Below are 20,081 nucleotides of genomic sequence, written 5' to 3'. Positions count from 1 at the left end.
AGTGCCCAGAGACCACCCTGTCTGTCCTGGCACTGTCTTCATCCTCCCTCTTTGCTACAGGGATCTGCCTGACTTATCTCTCATAATCTCCTCTTCCTCTGCCCCCTCCCATATTTTCCTTGCTCCTATTTCTGCTGACTTCACCTCAGACAGCCTTTTTTCTTTGCATACAAATTTTTGTTAGTTCTCCCCACCCCCAACTTTTTTTTTTTTTTTTGAGATGGTCTCTTGCTTTGTGAGTGCAGTGGCACAAGCTCAGCTCACTGCAGCCTCCACCTCCCAGGCTCAAGTGATTCTCCCAACTCAGCCTCCCAAGCAGCTGGAACCACAGGTGTGTACCACCGTGCCGGCTATTTTTTGTATTTTTAGTAGGGATGGGGTTTCACCATGTTGACTAGGCTGGTCTCAAACTCCTGAGCTCTGGCGATCCACCAGCATGATTCTTAAGCTTAAGCTTTTCTAATGGAAAAATTAATTCCCCCAGTTACCTTAGGCATAATTTACCACCTTCTTTCTGTGTTCATTTTTCTTCTCATACATTGGAAAACTTTCCAATTATATCCCCTATAGATCTCCAGGTGTCCCCACCAAAGTTTCTCCCTGCTGATACTAATACTGATACTGACACCAGCACTCCTTGCACACTTACGATCTGGCAGGCACTCTGCTCCACCTCTTCTTTCCCCAGCAGTTCTGTTGTAAACTAATTGGCGGCAGAGATTAGATATATACCTTTTTGGATTCTCAGTACAGCTTTTTGCACAAAGGAAATGGTCTATAAATATTGGTCAGAGAGAGGATGAATGAACAATTCATTTGACCTAGCATTAAAAATAATTTTATAAAAATTATGTCATATGCAATTGTATTTTGTTTCATTGCCAGTGTTGTGGACATTTTTAAATAAGAAATACAAATAGTCTGTCTTCAGTGTGGGTTAAATGTGCTTTTGTGGGTTACTTAGGAACCGCTTATTACATTGTTCTATGGCAAATTATATTCCAAGTTCTAAACAACTGTCTTTACAAAAGCCACTTTGACACATAAATTATAAGATGTGGACTGTCCAGAATTTTTCCTTGTCACTAATTTTTTAAAAGGGAATTTAGTTTTTGGTAAAAATGCCTTGTTTATCTTTCTCTTATTTATTTAATGAGTGTCTTCTTGTGCCACTTGCCACAAATAAAGATTCTCAAACATTTTCAGCCTCAGGGAATGAAGTAGCTGCTAGCTAGAAATAGATCAGGGATTAACAAACGTAATACATGTTGCTGATGTCATAGGGCTGTGACTTGGGAGGCAGACATCCCACTATAACTAAAAATGGGCATCAAGTGCACAGCATACAAATTTACAGATTCAAATTTTTACATTTGTTATTGCCAATGAATATGTCACATTATTTTGAGAACTAGCCCATCATTAATTAGTTTAAAAACAGTAAGTTATGTCACATCCATCCCTATCCTGCCACGCTCCATTTAGGACTACCTTGTCCCTCTACTGGACCATTGTACTAGAGCCCTACCCTGCATCCTGTCCACAGTCCTTTCCTGTCCAACCCACTCACCAACCCAGTCCTTATCAGACTTCCCTTCACAATGGCTCCTCAAAAACTCAATGCCAAATCAATCATATTTTCTGATTTCCTTTCCCTCCCTCTTTCTCTCTTTTTTGTTTCTTTCGTGTTTAGAAAAAAAATCAAAACAAAATGAGTGAATACACAGAAAGTTTTTGCCTCAACCACTCACTATTCTCCAGAGTCATCCTCACTCTCTACCCTCACCCCCTCTGCAAATGCCTGTCTTTCTCCACCTAAAAATGTCCAGAGGTCTTGAAAGGTTCAGTTCAAAAGCTGCTTCACAGTGTTTGCTTCTGTGTTCATCTTTTCTATCCACATAGATGAATACACATCATCCCTATTTCCCCTGGGAACTTTATTGTTTTAGAACTTAACCATATTCTGCCTTGTGTTACATTATAGCTAGTAGATTGCAAGCCCCTTAAGAAGAGTTTGGTTTAATTGTGGATACTTCTTAGCACTTAGCAGAGGGGTCTCCTCATAGCAGGGGCATAAAAAGTGTTTATTGAACGGTTACTTCTCTTTAAGATAGAATAGTTTCAGTATACTTTGTTGGAAGTTGATGTTTGTGATATCTCCTTCTGTCATTCTACATTTTCTTTCATAGGAGTTCATAGATTTTCAAGGTGCAAGAGCAGCCTCATTTTATTAACAGCTGTAATCTTGCATTTTATCTGAACCTCACAATCAGTGAATTGTACTGTCTCTCCTGGCAGCCTCGTGTGCAAGCTGAACACAAGGACCACCATCCTGGCAGCAACGAACCCCAAAGGCCAGTACGACCCCCAGGAGTCGGTGTCTGTGAACATTGCCCTCGGCAGCCCACTCTTAAGTCGATTTGACCTGATCCTGGTTTTGCTTGATACCAAGAATGAAGACTGGGATCGTATCATTTCCTCCTTTATCTTGGAAAATAAAGGTATGTGAAGACAAACAAAGCATTCAAAATAACAAAGAGAGATTAGCTGTAACTAAAAGAAATTCCCTTTCAAGAAAATTAAATAAATACCCAAGATAGGCTATGTAGTACCAGGCAATAGAGAAAAGCTTAGACAGAAAGCAGTGAGAGGAGCCACTTACGGGGCCTCAGAATACTGAGTTGAAGGAAAAGGGCCTTTCTCTACCTGCCACTAATGAGACTAAAGTTGTTATAAATATGTGCCTTATGATGAAAGGGGACAACCTTATGATACAGAATTAACGCTCACCTCTTGCACGTAAAACCAGAGTGAATTGTGAAACAAATCTCTAAATGTAGGCTTCTCTTTAAATCAGATTTACTCAGGCTGGGCATGGTGGCTCACGCCTGTAATCCCAGCACTTTGGGAGGCTGAGACAGGTGGATCACCTGAGGTCAGGAGTTCAAGACCAGCCTAGCCAACATGATGAAACCCCGTCGCTATTAAAATACAAAAATCAGCTGGGCGTGGTGATGCACACCTGTAATCCCAGCTGCTGCAGAGGCTGAGGCAGGAGAATTGCTTGATCCCAGGAGGTGGAGGTTGCAGTGAACAGAGATCGTGCCACTGCGCTCCAGCCTGGGTGACAGAGCAAGACTCCATCTCAAAAAAAAAAAAAAAAATAGATGTACTTGAATATTATTGATTACTGGGCAGACCAGAATTATTCTGAATAATTTTTAATAAAGGCAGGAAGCTTACCTTTATTAAGCTTAGATCATAAGACTGCTGATTGTATGCTATGCAGACAACAAGTCTAGATTTCAATAACCACAAAACATGAAGGTTATCTTTTAACAAATGAGTACCAGAACTTTATAAAAATCCTTAAAATGAGATATTTGCCTGTCCTAAGAACTTACTGACCCAACACCTGATACATACAGGTTACCCAAGCAAATCAGAGAAGCTCTGGAGCATGGAAAAGATGAAAACCTATTTCTGCCTCATAAGGAATCTGCAGCCCACACTGTCTGATGTGGGCAATCAAGTTCTTCTCCGGTACTACCAGATGCAAAGGCAGAGTGATTCCCGGAACGCTGCCCGGACCACCATTCGGCTGTTGGAAAGCTTGATACGATTAGCAGAAGGTCTATTTCATTCAGCGAATGATGCTTGTATTGAATGCTGCGTGTGTGCAAGGCATGGGGCTTGGCACCATGGATTCAAAGTTGAATGAGAATAACTCCCACTCTAAGGTGCTCATAGTCACTTAAAAATAAAGGCTCTGAGCCAGAAGATCTCTGCTCCTCTGAGGACAGATGATGAGTATTGACTGGAATGTGGTGTCATTAAGAAAGAGGAATCTTTGTGCCATCTCGGGACCTCCTAGAACTTAATATACCATTCACTTAGAAAGCCTTACTTCTGATATTTTGTTTCTCAATGGTAGCTCTGTTAGCATTTTGAGTGGGACAGTTTCTTGTTTGGAGTTGTTTCCCATATAGCATCACCAGTTCTTGCTCATTAATTGCCAGTTGCAGTCCATCCCTGTCATTATAACAACCAACTTGACAATGCCATGCCCTGCCCCATTACATATATACATATAGCTAACATGTATCTTAATTCTTTTCTTCTAACATTGGCTTTTACATTTTAGCTTTTGTTTAAATCTAAAAAAAGAATTCACATGAACTGAATAATAAAATAAAATAATACAAGCTTAATAAAAAATACTGTAAAACAAATGGACTTTCTTTTTTCAAGGATTTATAGCTAATATTAGGGCAAGAAATACTCAGAATTTAGAATTGCTTGTTTGGTAGCTTTGAAAAGCTCATAGATTATAAAGAGGAGTGCCAGAAATGAAAAATGAGTTTTAATTTTGTGTAGTTTTATAAAAGACTAGAAAGTGAGGACTAAAGTTGCTGAATATTAAATGTATGTTTATATAGCCCGTTTCTTTGCTAGAGCCCAGAGTACTTTTTCATATAAATATACAAGATTGTGTGGGCTACACAGAAGGATTAGGCTCATTATAGAAACAACCTTAAAGCTAGTTGAATGTTTACTTTTGTGCTTGTTCTAGTAAAATTATGTTGTTATTAATAACTCATTCATAAAATACAAATGCTGAGGAGGGGGAGGTTAGAGAATTACATTTCTCACCTCAAATATTCCTAAAAAACAAATGTGTTTTGTTTTCTTAGCTCATGCTCGCCTGATGTTTCGTGATACTGTAACTCTGGAAGACGCTATTACGGTGGTGTCAGTCATGGAGTCCTCAATGCAGGTAAGGATATTTTGTGTACCTAATCTTTATCCTAATTACAAACTTTCTTTTTTTAAAAAAAGGACACTTTATTAACATATCAAAAGTTATTAAAATGCTCATATTCTAGACTTAGTAATTCCTGGAAATATATCCAAAGGTAACCGATTAAATGAAGAGGAAACAGTGTCCTGGAGATATTTGCTGCATGGGTGGCGTTGCTTTTGCCCATTGATGTAAAGTAGTGCGCTTCGATCGTTTTTTTCCTCAACACACCCGAGAGATGTTCATAGCCCACCAGTGACAGTATAGCTTCCTAGAGCAATGATTGCCACCAAGAACTGGAGGAGTGAACTATAGAAAATTGAAAAAGCCTCCCAAGTGATTTTCATACCCAGCATAGGGGTGTAAAGGGCGGTCTTAGCCCCCGGGGATTGCTGGTCCCTAGAGTGTACTTACCGCTATGCAGGCTGGCCTGGTGACTCTCCTGGTATTTTCTCACCCCTTCAGGGAGGTGCACTGCTAGGAGGTGTGAATGCCCTCCACACTTCCTTTCCTGAAAACCCTGGAGAGCAGTACCAGAGACAGTGTGAACTTATTCTGGAAAAGCTAGAGCTGCAGAGCCTCTTGAGTGAAGAGCTTAGAAGACTTGAAAGGTGAGGAATGAAAACCCAGAAAGGCATACAATGGGAAATCCTTGTTTGGCATTTAGTGAAACAAAGCAAGTGTGCATTAAGTGGAAAAATCTATCTATCAGGTGTTGGGTCAGTAAGTTCTTAGGACAGGCAGATACTATCTATAGGGGACTGTTTCAGTTTTCTACTGCTGTATAATCAACTGCTCCAAAACTCAGTGACTGTGAACACCACCCCCACCAGCATTTTAGTGTTCACTTTTCTGGGTATCAGACATTCAGGCAGGCTCGGTGGGGATAGCTTGTCTTTGCTCCACATTGTGTTGGCTGAGATAACAACTCAGCAATGACAGAAGCAACATTTCAAAACTTACCTTTCTAATGACTCATTAAAATGCAAATAATAGACAAGGAGGACACATGGGAAGAAACGTGTCACATGCCTTAGTGTGAATGTGGACTTTACCAAAAAAATTTTGCCCAAACTTTAATGTTCGCATACTCCTGAAATATGTGGACTTCTAAAAACCTAGGTTTTGCGTGTGAGCCTGAGAAATAGGAGTGAGGAATGGCAAGTTTATCCATTTTTGGTGTCTTCATGATCAGTGTGAATGGCTTAATAATTGACCTGCAGCTCTTACTGGTGTTGGTCTCAAAGCCGGGGTCTGGTGAATGAAGTACATGAGAAAGTGGAACAGCTGCAAAGAATTTGGGGACCACATTGAGACTGTTGACTACGTTAAAAAAAAATCCTTGAGAATTCTTCCTTCTCACAGCAGCCTTCTCTTTCTAATTTTTGAAACTTCAGCACAGCCTTCCTGGGGAAGTGTGGGGATGGGCATTATCCTGCTAATAGCCAGGTGCCAGACTGCAGTAAACTTGCACTTTGTATAAAATTCGCCCCTCTTTCTTTTGGTCTCCTGGCTCATTTTATGATCCAGAACATGGTGCCAAGATCAAAGTTATTCCTTTGGGTTGTTTATGATTTGATGTAGCTGATTCTTTTCAAGCCACTCCTGGGCTTGGCTTTGCTTTTGGAGAGGCTGCTCATTTTGACTGATCCAAGCTACCAGAAACTGACATATGCTGGATTCAGGAAAGGAGAAAAAGTGAAGCCCAGAATCATTGTTATGAATTAGAAAGATGACAATTAGACTTCCCAAATTTAAAATGACCCTCCTGGAGGGAAAGAAAGGAAAAACGAAAGAGTATTTGACAATCTAAAAGACAGGATTCTACCTTAAAATGTTTTTTTCTACTGGTATTTATTTATAATGTAGAGGCATGTTCTGGTGTTGATCCTCCTGAAAGCAACAAAACCAGGTACTATGCAAATGAAAGTGAATTACCTCCAAGACACAATCTAACTAATCATCTCAAGCTAATCTTATCAAGTGAGAAAAAACCCAACCAGCATATGAGTTTTTACTGTTTTGGAAAGAGTTCTCTGTTCCTTAAGGAGATAATTATAATGAAACCATTTATAGTTTTATCATGCTTTACTTCCAGAAAATGCTTTATACTGGTGACAGTCTGTCTCGGCCATTCTACATGCCTCAAAACAGAGTGCAGGCGGGGCACGGTGGCTCACACCTGTAATCCCAGCACTTCATGAGGCCAAGGTGGGCAGATCGCTTGAGGTCAGGAGTTCAAGACCAGCCTGGCCAACATGGTGAAACCCTGTCTCTACTAAAAATACAAAAATTAGCTGGGTGTGTTGGCGGGCGCCTGTAATTCCAGCTACTCGGGAGGCTGAGGCAGGAGAATTGCTTGAACCCAAGAGGTGGAGGTTGCAGTGAGCCAAGATTGAGTGAAACTCCATCTGAAAAAAAAAAAAAAAAAAAGACTAAAATAATAGGGCTTAGTCTACCCTAACTTATTCTCATCTTTTAGGAGATTTTTGCAGAACTTTAACAATTATCAGTATCCCTGACCTCAATTTGATGCTGAAAAGTATGCTAGGTAGTAGTAATTTTGAAAGCTATTTGCTTTTTTGTTTGGTTGTAACTCAAATTAGTAAAAATGAACATGGGTTTGCCCCGGGGGGCAGAGGTTGCAGTGAGCCGTGATCGTGCCACTGCACTCCAGCCTGGGCGATAGAGAGAGACTCTGTCTCAAAAAAAAAAAAAAAAAAAAAAAAAAAGTGGGTTTGCTTATTGATATTTTCAAACCTACTGTGAATGACTGTAACCCAATATGTTTACAATAATTTTGGGGGCTTTTTTTCTGATTGTAAAGGTAATGCATGTTTTTATTTTGTATTTTTAAAAGTAGCAGTGATGAATTAATTAGAAAACAAAAAAATCACATGTAATCTTATTTCCCAGAGATATATACCATTAACATTTTAATGTATTTAAATATATTTAAATATAAGGTATTTCCTTATATTTTCTATGATTATACATGAATTTTAGAATAACTTATTCATCTGCTTTCTGGTATAATATCTTTTCAAAGTGAGCATGTAGAAGAGGGATCATATTGTACTTTATAAGAAAAAGGCATTTCTAGGTTGTCAGGAAAGGCTTTCTAAAGGACCTACTTCTAGGGAACTACAATCCTTATTAGGAAGTCATCCTCCCTCATGACCAAAGGGAAATTTGAAATGAAAATATGAGATCTGGCAAGATGGCCAAATAGGAACAGCTGTGGTCTGCAGCTCCCAGCAAGACCAACGCAGAAGGCAGGTGATTTCTGCATTTCCAGCTGAGGTACCCAGTTCATCGCATTGGGACTACTGGTTAGGCAGTGGGTGCAGCCCACAGAGGGCGAGCAGAAGCAGGGTGGGGCGTCACCTCACCCTGGACTTACAAGGACCCGGGGGACTTCCCTCCCCCAGCCAAGGAAAGCGGTGAGGGACTGTGCTACCCGGCCTGGATACTACGCTTTTCCCATGGTTTTTGCAATCCACGGATCAGAAGATTCCCTCATGAGCCTACACCACCAGGGCCCTGGGTTTCAAGCACAAAACTGGGTGGCAATTTGGGCAGACACTGAGCTAGCTTCAGGAGTTTTTTTCATACCCCAGTGGCACCTGGAACCCCAGCGAGACAGAACCATTCACTCCCCTGGAAAGGGGGCTGATGGCAGGGAGCCGAATGGTCTCATTGGGTCCCACTCCCATGGAGTCCAGCAAGCCAAGAACCACTGGCTTGAAATTCTCGCTGCCAGCACAGCATTCTGAAGTCGACTTGGGATGATCGAGCTTGTAGGGGGAGGAGTATCTCCCGTTACTGAGGATTGAGTAGGCGGTTTTCCTCTGAGAGTGCTAAGGAGGCCAGGAGGTTTGGACTGGGTGGAATCCACCACAGTGTGGCAAAGTGGCTGTGGCCAGATAGCTTCTCTAGATTCCTCTTCACTGGGCAGGGCATCTCTGAAAGAAAGGAGCCCCAGTCAGGGGCTTGCAGATAAAACTCCCTGGAACAGAGCACCTGGGGGAAGGGGAAGCTGTGGGTGTTGCTTCAGCAGACTAAAACTTTCCTGCCTGCCAGCTCTGAAGAGAGCAGCTGATCCTAACTAGGAGGATTCTAGCAGCACACTCTGCTAAGGGACAGACTGCTTCCTCAGGTTGGTCCCTGACCCCTGTGCCTCCTGACTGAGAGAGACCGCCCAGCAGAGTTCAGCAGACACCTCATATAGGAGAGCTCTGCTGGCATCAGGCTGGTGCCCCTCTGGGACAAAGCTTCCAGAGGAAGGCGCAGGCAGCAATCTTTGCTGTTCTGCACCCTCCACTGGTGATACCCCAGGCAAACAGGGTCTGGAGTGGACCTCTAGCAAACTGCAGCAGACTTGTGGAAGAGGGGCCTATTAGAAGAAAAACTAGCAAACAGAAAGCAAAAACAACAACATCAACAAAAAGGGCCCCCACACAAAAACCCCATCCTAAGGTCATCAGCTCAAAGATCAAAGGTAGATAAATGCACAAAGATGAGGAAAAACCAGCGCAAAAATGCTGAAAATTCCAAAAACCAGAATGCCTCTTCAAATGATTGCAACTCCTCTCCAGCAAGGGCACAAAACTGGACAGAGAATGAGATTGACGAATTGACAGAAGTAGGCTTCAGAAGGTGGGTAATAACAAACTCCTCCAAGCTAAAGGAGCATGTTCTAACCCAATGCAAGGATGCTAAGAAACTTGATAAAAGATTACAGGAACTGCTAACTGGAATAACCAGTTTAGAAAGAAGCGTAAATGACCTGATGGAGCTGAAAAACACAGCACGAGAACTTCATGAAGCATACACAAGTATCAGTACTCAAATCGATCAAGCAGGAGAAAGGATATCAGAGATTGAAGATCAACTTACTGAAATAAGGCATGAAGACAAGATTAGGAAAAGAAAAAAGAATGAAAAGGAATGAATTAAACCTCCAAGAAATATGGGACTGTGTGAAAAGACCATACCTAAGATTGATTGGTATACCTGAAAATGATGGGGAGAATGGAACCAAGTTGGAAAACACACTTGGATATTTTCCAGGAGAACTTCCCCAACTTAGCAAGACAAGCCAACATTCAAATTCAGGAAATACAGAGAACACCACTAAGATACTCTTCAAGAAGGGCAACTCCAAGACATATACTCATCTGATTCACCAAGGTTGAAATGAAGGAAAAAATGTTAAGGGCAGCCAGAGAGAAAGGTCAGGTTACCTACAAAGGGAAGCCCATCAGACTAACCACAGATCTCTCTGCAGAAACCCTACAAGCCAGAAGAGAGTGGGGGCCAATATTCAAAATTCTTAAAAAGAATTTTCAACCCAGAATTTCACATCCAGCCAAACTAAGCTTCATAAGTGAAGGAGAAATAAAATCCTTTACAGACATGCAAATGCTGAAATATTTTGTAACCAGCAGGCCTACCTTACAAGAGCTCCTGAAGGAAGCACTAAATATGGAAAGGAAAAACCGGTACCAGCCACTACAAAAACATACCAAATTGTAAAGACCATTGATGCTATGAAGAAACTGCATCAACTAATGTGCAAATTGACCAGATAGCATCATGATAACAGGATCAACTTCATACATAACAATATTAACCTTAAATGTAAATGGGCTAAATGCTCCAATTAAAAGACACAGACTGGCAAATTGGATAAAGAGTCAAGACCCATCAGTGTGCTGTATTCAGGAGACCCATCTTACATGCAAAGACACACATAGTCTCAAAATAAAAGGATGGAGAAATATTTACCAAGCAAATGGAAAGCAAAAAAAAAAGCAGGGGTTGCAATCCTAGTCTCTGATAAAACAGACTTTAAAGCAACAAAGATCAAAAAAGACAAAGAAGGGTACTACATAATGGTAAAGGGATCAATGCAACAAGAAGAGCTAACTATCCTAAATATATATGCACCCAATACAGGAGCACCCAGATTCATAAAAGAAGTTCTTAGAGACCTTCAAAGAAACTTAGACTCCCACACAATAATAGTGGGAGACTTTAACTCCCCACTGTCAGTATTAGATGGATCCATGAGGCAGAAAATTTACAAGGATATTCAGGACTTGAACTCAGCTGTAGACAAAGTGGACCTAATAGACATCTACAGAACTCTCTACCCCAAATGAACAGAATATACATTCTTCTCAGCACCACATAGCACTTATTCTAAAATTGACCACATAATTGGAAGTAAAACACCCCTCAGGAAATGCAAAAGAATGGAAATCATCACAAACAGTCTCTCAGACCACAGTGCAATCAAATTAGAACTCAGGATTAAGAAACTCACTCAAAACTGCACAACTACATGGAAACTGAACAGCCTGCTCCCAAATGACTACTGGGTAAATAACGAAATTAAGGCAGAAATAAATAAGTTCTTTGAAACCAGTGAAAACAAAGACAAAACATACCAGAATCTCTGGGACACAGCTAAAGCAGTGTTCAGAGGGAAATTTATAGCACTAAACGCCCTCAGGAGAAAGAGGGAAAGAACTAAAATCGACACCCTAACATCGCAATTAAAAGAACTAGAGAAGCAAGAGCAAACAAATTCAAAAGCTAGCAGAAGACAAGAAATAACTAAGATCAGAGCAGAACTGGAGGAGATAGAGACACGAAAAACCCTTCAAAAAATCAGTGAATCCAGGAGCTGGTTTTTTGAAAAGATTAACAAAATAGATAGACCGCTAGCCATACTAATGAAGCAGAAAAGAGAGAAGAATCAAATAGACACAATAAAAAATGATAAAGGGGATATCACAACTGATCCCACAGAAATACATACTACCATTAGAGAATACTATAAACAACTCTATGCAGATAAATTAGAAAATCTAGAAGAAATGGATAAATTTCTGGACACATACACCCTCCCAAGACTAAACCAGGAAGAAGTCGAATACCTGAATAGACCAATAACAAGTTCTGAAAGTGAGGCAGTAATTAATAGCCTACCAACCAAAAAAAGTCCAGGACCAGACAGATTCACAGCCAAATTCTACCAGAGGTACAAAGAGGAGCTGGTATCATTCCTTCTGAAACTATTTCAAACAATAGAAAAAGAGGGACTCCCCACTAAGTCATTTTATGAGACCAGCATCATCCTGATTCCAAAACCTGGCAGAGAGACAATAAAAAAAGAAAATTTCAGGCCAGTATCCCTGATGAACATTGATGTGAAAATCCTCAATAAAATACTGGCAAACTGAATACAGCAGCACATCAAAAAGCTTATCCACCATGTTCAAGTCAGCTTCATCTCTGGGATGCAAGGCTGGTTCAACATACACAAATCAACAAACGTAATCCATCACATAAACAGAACCAGTGACAAAAACCACATGATTATCTCAATAGATGCAGAAAACGCCTTCAATAAAATTCAACACCCCTTCGTGCTAAAAACTCTCAATAAGCTAGATGTTGATGGAAAGTATCTCAAAATAATAAGAGCTATTTATGACAAACCCACAGCCAATATCATACTGAATGGGCAAAAGCTGGAAGCATTCCCCTTGAAAACTGGCACAAGACAAGGATGCCCTCTCTCACCACTCCTAGTCAACATAGTATTGGAAGTTCTGGCCAGAGCAATCAGGGAAGAGAAAGAAATAAAGGATATTCATATAGGAAGAGAGTAAGCTAAATTGTCTCTGTTTGCAGATGACATGATGGTATATTTAGAAAACCCCATCGTCTCACCCCAAAAGTCCTTAAGCTGATAAACAACTTCAACAAAGTTTCAAGATGCAAAATCAATGTGCACCAATCACAAGCATTTCTATACACCAATAATAGACAAACAGAGAGCTGAATCATCAGTGAACTTCCATTCACAATTGCTACAAAGAAAATAAAATACCTAGGAATACAACTTACATGGGACGTGAAGGACCTCTGCAAGGAGAACTACAAACCACTGCTCAAGGAAATAAGAAAGGATATAAACAAATGGAAAAACATTCCATGCTCATGGATAGGGTGAATCAATATTGTGAAAATAGCTATACTGCTTAAAGTAATTTATAGATTCAATGCTATTCCCATCAAGCTACCATTGACTTTCTTCACAGAACTAGGAAAAACTACTTTAAATTTCATATGGAACCAAAATAGAGCCCGTATAGCCATGATAATCCTAAGCAAAAAGAACAAAGCTGGAGGCATCACGCTACCTGACTTCAAACTATACTGCAGGCTACAGTAACCAAAACAGCATGGTACTGGTACCAAAACAGATATATAGACCAATGAAACAGAACAGAGGCCTCAGAAATAACACCACACATCTACAACCATCTGATCTTCCACAAACCTCACAAAAATAAGCAAGGGGGAAAGGATTCCCTACTTAATAAATGATGCTGGGAAAACTGGTTAGCCATATGCAGAAAACAGAAACTGGACCCGCTCCTTACACCTTATACAAAAATTAACTCAAGTTGGATTAAAGACTTGAATTTTAAACCTAAAACCATAAAAACCCGAGAAGAAAACCTAGGCAGTACCATTCAGGACATAGGCATGGGCAAAGACTTCATGACTAAAATACCAAAAGCAATTGCAACAAAAGCTAAAATTGACAAATGGGATCTAATTAAACTAAAGAGCTTCGGCTCAGCCAAATAAACTATCATCAGAGTGAACAGGCAACTTATAGAATGTGAGAAAATTTTTACAATCTATCCATCTGACAAAGGGCTAATATCCAGAATCTACAAGGAACTTAAACAAATATACAAGAAAAAAAGCCATCAAAACTGGGTGAAGGATATGAACAGACACTTCCCAGAAGAAGACATTCATGCAGCCAACAAACATGAAAAAAAGCTCATCATCACTGGTCATTAAAGAAATGCAAATCAAAACCACAATGAGATACCCTCTTACACCAGTTAGAATGGTGATCATTAGAAAGTCAGAAAACAACAGATGGTGGCTAGGCTGTGGAGAAATAGGAATGCTTCTACATTGTTGGTGGGAGTGTAAATTAGTTCAGCCATTGTGGAAGACAGTGTGGCGATTCCTCAAGGATCTAGAACCAGAAATACCATTTGAACCAGCAATCCCATTACTGGGTATACACCCAAAGGATTATAAATCATTCTACTGTAAAGACACATGCACACATATGTTTATTGCAGCTCTATTTACAATAGCAAAGACTTGGAACCAACCCAAGTGCCCATCAATGATACACTGGATAAAGAAAAGGTGGCACATATACACCATGGAGTACTATGCAGACATAAAAAAGGATGAGTTCATATCCTTTGCAGGGACATGGATGAAGCTGGAAACCATCATTCTCAGCAAACTAACACAGGAACAGAAAACCAAACACCACATGTTCTCACTCATAAGTGGGAGTTGAACAATGAGAACACATGGACACAGGGAGGAGAATGTCACACACTGGAGCCTTTTGGGGGATGGGGTGCAAGGGGAGGGAGTGCATTAGGACAAATACCTAATGCATGTGGGGCTTAAAACCTAAATGATGGGTTGATAGGTGCAGCAAACCACCATGGCACATGTATACCTATGTAACAAACCTGCATGTTCTGCAAATGTATCCCAGAACTTAAAGTAAAAAAAAACAAGAAAGTTGTCCTTCTGGCAATATTTCAGTTTCTAATATGCCCAAGATATTTAAAATGATTTAAAATCATTTAAAATGGTTATCACTGAACAGATCTTTCATTTGTAGAAAGTAAATAGATTTTAATTCTGTATCAAATTGATAAAAGAGTAGCTGCCCAGTAAATATGTTTAAACATGCCTGGGCTTTGCAGGAAAGATTGTCACAGTTGCCTGGGGAGGTCTGCCATGAATGGGAGTACAGGAGGCGGCAGTGTGAGCACCAGTACAGAAGTATCACAGACTCTTGACTCCTGAGGAAGGTGACTGCTCAGATGCACTCAGTACCTCAACTGGGTAAAGAGATGTGAGACATCATAATCCCCAGTCTTTCACTTTGGTTCCTTGATCTGCAAACTGACTACTAAGCAAGTTAGCCAACAACCTACTTGGTCGGCAATCAGCTACTGTGTGGGTAGCAACAGGTCTGTCTTGTATTTGAACATTTAACATGAGAGATAAAGCTGAGGATTTTACACTGATCTTCAAAGAATCTTAAATGAATGAATTGGACTTTTGGAGAGATCTAAAAATGTAGACAAATCTCCGATTTCATTTTCTTTATTTTACTACAATTTTAGGTTAAATTAGTGTTTATCTGAGTATGTAAATTGTATATTGATTTAAAAAAGGATTATTTCATTCTGCTGCTCTAGGAGGTTGTATTTGATATTAACTTGGAATTATGTGGGACTTAAATCTTTAAGATGGTATCTTAGAGACTAAAGAAATGAATAGGTTAGCACAAATTCTCTTCCCTTCAAGACATGTTTTATTTATTTGTCTCTGCTACAGGTTACAGAATCAGAGTGTGTACCAATCCCAACCACGGGTATTGGAGGTAGAGACTACCCCAGGATCCTTGAGAAATGGTCCAGGGGAAGAATCAAACTTCAGAACTTCATCACAGCAGGAAATCAACTATAGCACACATATCTCCTCTCCTGGAGGCAGCCCCGAGGGAAGCCCAGTTCTAGATCCCCCACCGCATCTGGAGCCTAATAGATCAACAAGTAGGAAACATTCAGCTCAGCACAAAAATAACAGAGATGACAGTTTAGATTGGTTTGATTTCATGGCAACTCATCAGAGTGAACCTAAAAACACTGTTGTTGTGTCTCCTCATCCCAAAACATCTGGAGAAAATATGGCTTCGAAGATCTCTAACAGCACATCTCAGGGTAAGGAGAAGAGTGAGCCAGGCCAAAGGAGCAAAGTGGACATTGGGTTGCTTCCATCACCAGGAGAGACAGGTGTTCCATGGAGGCCAGACAATGTGGAGAGTAACAAGAAAAAAAGGCTAGCACTGGATTCTGAAGCAGCAGTCTCTGCTGATAAACCAGACTCAGTACTGACTCATCATGTCCCCAGGAACCTGCAGAAGCTGTGCAAGGAGAGGGCCCAGAAGTTGTGCAGAAATAGCACCAGGGTGCCTGCACAGTGCACAGTCCCTTCCCATCCTCAGTCCCCTCCTGTACATAGCCCAGACAGAATGCTGGACTCACCCAAAAGAAAGAGACCGAAATCCCTTGCGCAAGTGGAAGAGCCTGCAATTGAAAATGTTAAGCCTCCAGGTTCCCCTGTGGCCAAACTGGCAAAATTTACTTTCAAGCAGAAGTCAAAACTGATCCACTCCTTTGAAGATCACAGCCATGTGTCACCTGGCGCAACTAAAATAGCAGATCATAGTCCTAAAATTTCCCAGCGTAGAATAAGAAGAGACGCAGCCTTGCCGGTGAGGCATCCAGAAAAGTTGACATCTGCCCCAGGAAACCAGATCTCCAGTCAGCCACAGGGTGAGACAAAGGAGATGTCGCAGCAGCCACCAGAGAAACACGGACCAAGAGAGAAGGTGATGTGTGCCCCTGAGAAGAGGATTATTCAGCCTGAATTAGAGCTTGGGAACGAGACTGGGTGTGCTCATCTTACTTGTGAGGGAGACAAAAAGGAAGAGGTTTCAGGCAGTAATAAAAGCGGCAAGGTTCATGCCTGCACATTAGCCAGATTGGCAAACTTCTGCTTTACTCCCCCATCGGAATCCAAATCAAAATCCCCTCCTCCTGAAAGGAAGAACCGAGGTGAGAGAGGCCCAAGCTCCCCTCCTACAACCACAGCTCCAATGCGTGTCAGTAAAAGGAAATCTTTTCAGCTCCGTGGGTCCACCGAGAAACTGATTGTTTCCAAAGAATCCCTCTTCACTTTACCAGAACTAGGTGATGAAGCATTTGATTGTGACTGGGATGAAGAGATGAGAAAAAAGTCATAATTGGGAAAAGCTTTCTGGTCAAATCTCACCTTCTCCAACTCCACAGAGGACCTTCAGGATATCAATATGGTATTTATAAATGTATAGAACAATTGGCCATATTGAGGATCACTCTGAATACTGGCTCCCCCTTAAGGCTTTCTAATTTCAGGTTAATCTTCATGACTTAAAAAGTTGTATAATCAGTTGAGGTCAGTGTGATACCAGCAGCTGAGCTGAATTAATTATGTTGTGCTTAATTTTACAAATGGAGTACTTGTATTCCTGTTCCTGAAGCTGTTTCTGTTTTTTGTTTTGTTTTGTTTTTAAGGGGGAGAGGTTCTTCCCTAGATTAATTTCTTCTTTCATTCACTCAGGAACAAATGCCAAGAAGGTAGCAGTCATAAATCTAACAAGGCAGATGAACTCTTTTCTACTTTTTTTTTTTTTTTTTGTATTTTCACCTGGAATGGGCTAAGTACAGTGAATATAATCACTTGGATGATTTGCCAAAATCAGACTATTTTTCTAGTATTATTTTTGTATTGATTTGTGTGGATCAGGTTAAATGTGACTAATGCTTTTCTTTCTTTGAGAGGTATCCTTACAATTCCATGATCTTAGAGATCTGGCCGCTGGTCAAACAGTACCTTTCTGAAGTACTGACCTTCTGAGTTGTCCTTTCTTTCTTGAGCCAACATTTTGTACTTCAGATTCTTTTTTCTCTTGGGGACCTACCTTCAACCAAGTAAAATACTGTGATTAGAAGAAGAGAGAGTATGAGCCAGTCACAGTGACTCACTCCTGTAGTCCTAGCTACTCGGGGAGGCTGAGGCAGGATGATTGCTTAAGCCCAGGAGTTCGGGGTTACAGTGAGCTGTGGTCACACCACTGTATTCCAGCCTGGGTGACAGAGCGAGATCCTGTCTCTAAAAATAAAATAAATGAAGAAGAGAGAGTATGTGGTAGTCTCAATCAAACATCATGTCTCATCTACCCAGCTGGTTAATATGGAAATGTGATTCCTACTAAGTTGTGATTCACTTGTCTTTAAAACCAAGGAAATTATGTACTGTTTTTGGTAAGAATAGATAACCTCAAGCTTTGTCTTTCTATGTGCTTTTAAAATCACTTATTCCTTTGGATTCTAATAAGGGTTATTAGGATTCAATAATTATGGACTTTCTCTTCTGAAGTGTGAATTTGTAAACTGATTGTTTAATTGTCAGAGGGACTTTTGGACATAGAATACTCAAAACTATATGTATTTTGTTTAATTTTCACTTCATTCAATTCACGCATTGAAAACAAATTTAGAAAATCCAATTTTTCTTAAGCATTTAAACGTTCTAAAATTCACTAATAAAATTTTCTGAAAAAATTTAAACTGTGAGTACAAATTTAGTGTGGCTGAGTCTTGAAATGATTGGCCATAATGAGTACCATTCTCTGAAGTTTGAAACACCTTAAACAGCTGATAAAAGACACGTATAAACAATGATTATAAAATTTATTATTTCTGTACCTGTTTAATAATTTACCAGTATACTATGATTCTTAATATATTCCTAATCTTTCAGTTTTATTGCTTTCCTGGGTTTCAGTGTTCTTACCAGAACTAAAGGAAAAGGAATGGAAGTGGGTTTTTGACCAGCTGAATCTTGATCTGGGCGTGGTCTGATTATTTAGATGAGGATGACTCAAACCTAAGCCACAGTGTGGAGCTGACTTTTTTTAATGGTAAATTTTAAAGTCCATTTCTTATGAATTTTTGTCTTTGAAACTTGGTATCTTTTGCAGTAATTATGTATTAGGTTTTGCATGGCTGACAGTACCTAACCTATTGGCATGTCATTAGGGTATTTTGATCTGTTATGTTATTTAAAATATTTGTATTCTTTATTGGGACTTTTGGTTTTAGAGGTTTCATTTTTAGTAATGAGAGATTTAATTTTCATAGTTACCTTGTCTCTTTAGGACACTGAGTAATTCATATTTTAAATTACATGTTGAATTGTCTTTCTTCCTTGGTCATTGTGTATGACTGCCAGTGCCACCTTCTACCTGGTTATAATTTGTGCCCACCATGCATCCTATTATTTTGTGCTAATCAATCCATTTTCCATTTTAGTACCTTCTGTCAAGATTTGGCCAAATTACCACTTCCATATGTTTATTCTTTGGTACTTACCCAGATAGAAATAACTACATACCTAAATATTTTAAACAGACATAATTATTAGAAGAAATAAAATACCCAATACATATTGAATATCCCTTATCTGAAATGCTTAGGCCTGGAAATGTTTTGGATTTTGGATTTTGGAATATTTGCACTACACCTATACTTACTGGTTGAGCATCCCAAATCTGAAAATCCAAAATCCAGAATGCCCCAGTGAGCATTTCCTTTGAGCGTCATGTCAGTACTCACAAAGTTTTGGATTTGGGATTTTTCGATTAGGGATATTCAACCTGTATAAACATCCTTCTTACTAAAATGTTAAACTTCTATCACAGACTGTTATGTGTTATAACTGCCTCATTGTGCTTATATTTAATGCTCAGTCTCACAGCTTGGTCAGAGTCCCTTTATGTTGACCTGAATGTCCTTTCAGCATTCTGATGCTTCTATAAAAGCATCCATGCTATCCGAAAACAACAGGATGTTCCATACCCATTTTGATTTCTTCATGCTCCATGTCATGGAATCAGCTATCCCCAAGGTACTCTGTTTCCTTTGAAGGTCAGTAGTGTTAGAGACCAAACTCTAGGCCTCGGGGTCACCTGTTCAGGAGAGTCACTAATGGGCAAAAGTTCTTCCAGTGCTGTTGGGTCAAATTTAGTAGGTTCAGAGCTGGAAAGTGTTTTGATGTCCTGAGGTCATGTTTTATCCTGCTGTGTCCTACTTTTGTTATAGACGTGATTTCATGATGACTAAAACTTTCTCTTGTATGGTCTTTAATGTGTGTATCAAGGAAGCACATGGATTGTCTTGGGGGAATATGAACAGTCTCACAGGTCACATTTCTGTTCAATAAAGAGGTGTAAAAAATAACCTTTGGCCGGGTGGCTCACACCTGTAATCCCTGCAGTTTGGGAAGCTGAGGTGGGTGGATCACTTGAGGTAAGGAGTTCGAGACCAGTCTGGCCAACATGGTGAAACCCCGTCTCTACTAAAAATACAAAAATTAGCTGGGTGTGGTGGTAGGCGCCCGTAATCCCAACTACTCGGGAGGCTGAGGCAGGAGAATCACTTGAACCTGGGAGGCGGAGGTTGCAATGAGCCAAGATCATGCCACTGCACTCCAGCCTGGGTGACAGAGTAAGACCCTGTCTCACAAGCAAACA

The 20,081-nt window shown here is 40.2% G+C and overlaps 1 protein-coding gene across 3 annotated transcripts in view; it reads left to right on the top strand.

Annotated features, from left to right (window-relative positions):
* MCM9 (minichromosome maintenance 9 homologous recombination repair factor) overlaps positions 1-19,788 on the top strand; it is a 123,043-nt gene extending 103,255 nt beyond the window's left edge. For 2 of the 3 annotated variants that reach the window (XM_034962767.3, XM_034962769.3), the window contains 5 exons: positions 2,299-2,501; positions 3,429-3,632; positions 4,695-4,777; positions 5,267-5,412; positions 15,281-19,788. In XM_034962767.3, coding sequence (XP_034818658.3) covers positions 2,299-2,501; positions 3,429-3,632; positions 4,695-4,777; positions 5,267-5,412; positions 15,281-16,751 — 2,107 coding nt within the window. In that variant the 3' untranslated portion in view covers positions 16,752-19,788. The remainder of the gene's footprint in view (positions 1-2,298; positions 2,502-3,428; positions 3,633-4,694; positions 4,778-5,266; positions 5,413-15,280) is intronic. The other variant, XM_034962772.3, reaches the window with a different exon arrangement.
* The last annotated feature ends 293 nt before the right edge of the window (positions 19,789-20,081 follow it).

The sequence above is a fragment of the Pan paniscus genome, chromosome 5 (assembly GCF_029289425.2).
Source record: "Pan paniscus chromosome 5, NHGRI_mPanPan1-v2.0_pri, whole genome shotgun sequence".
NCBI classification, from domain to species: Eukaryota; Metazoa; Chordata; class Mammalia; order Primates; family Hominidae; genus Pan; species Pan paniscus.
This window is presented reverse-complemented; position numbering and strand designations above follow the sequence as displayed.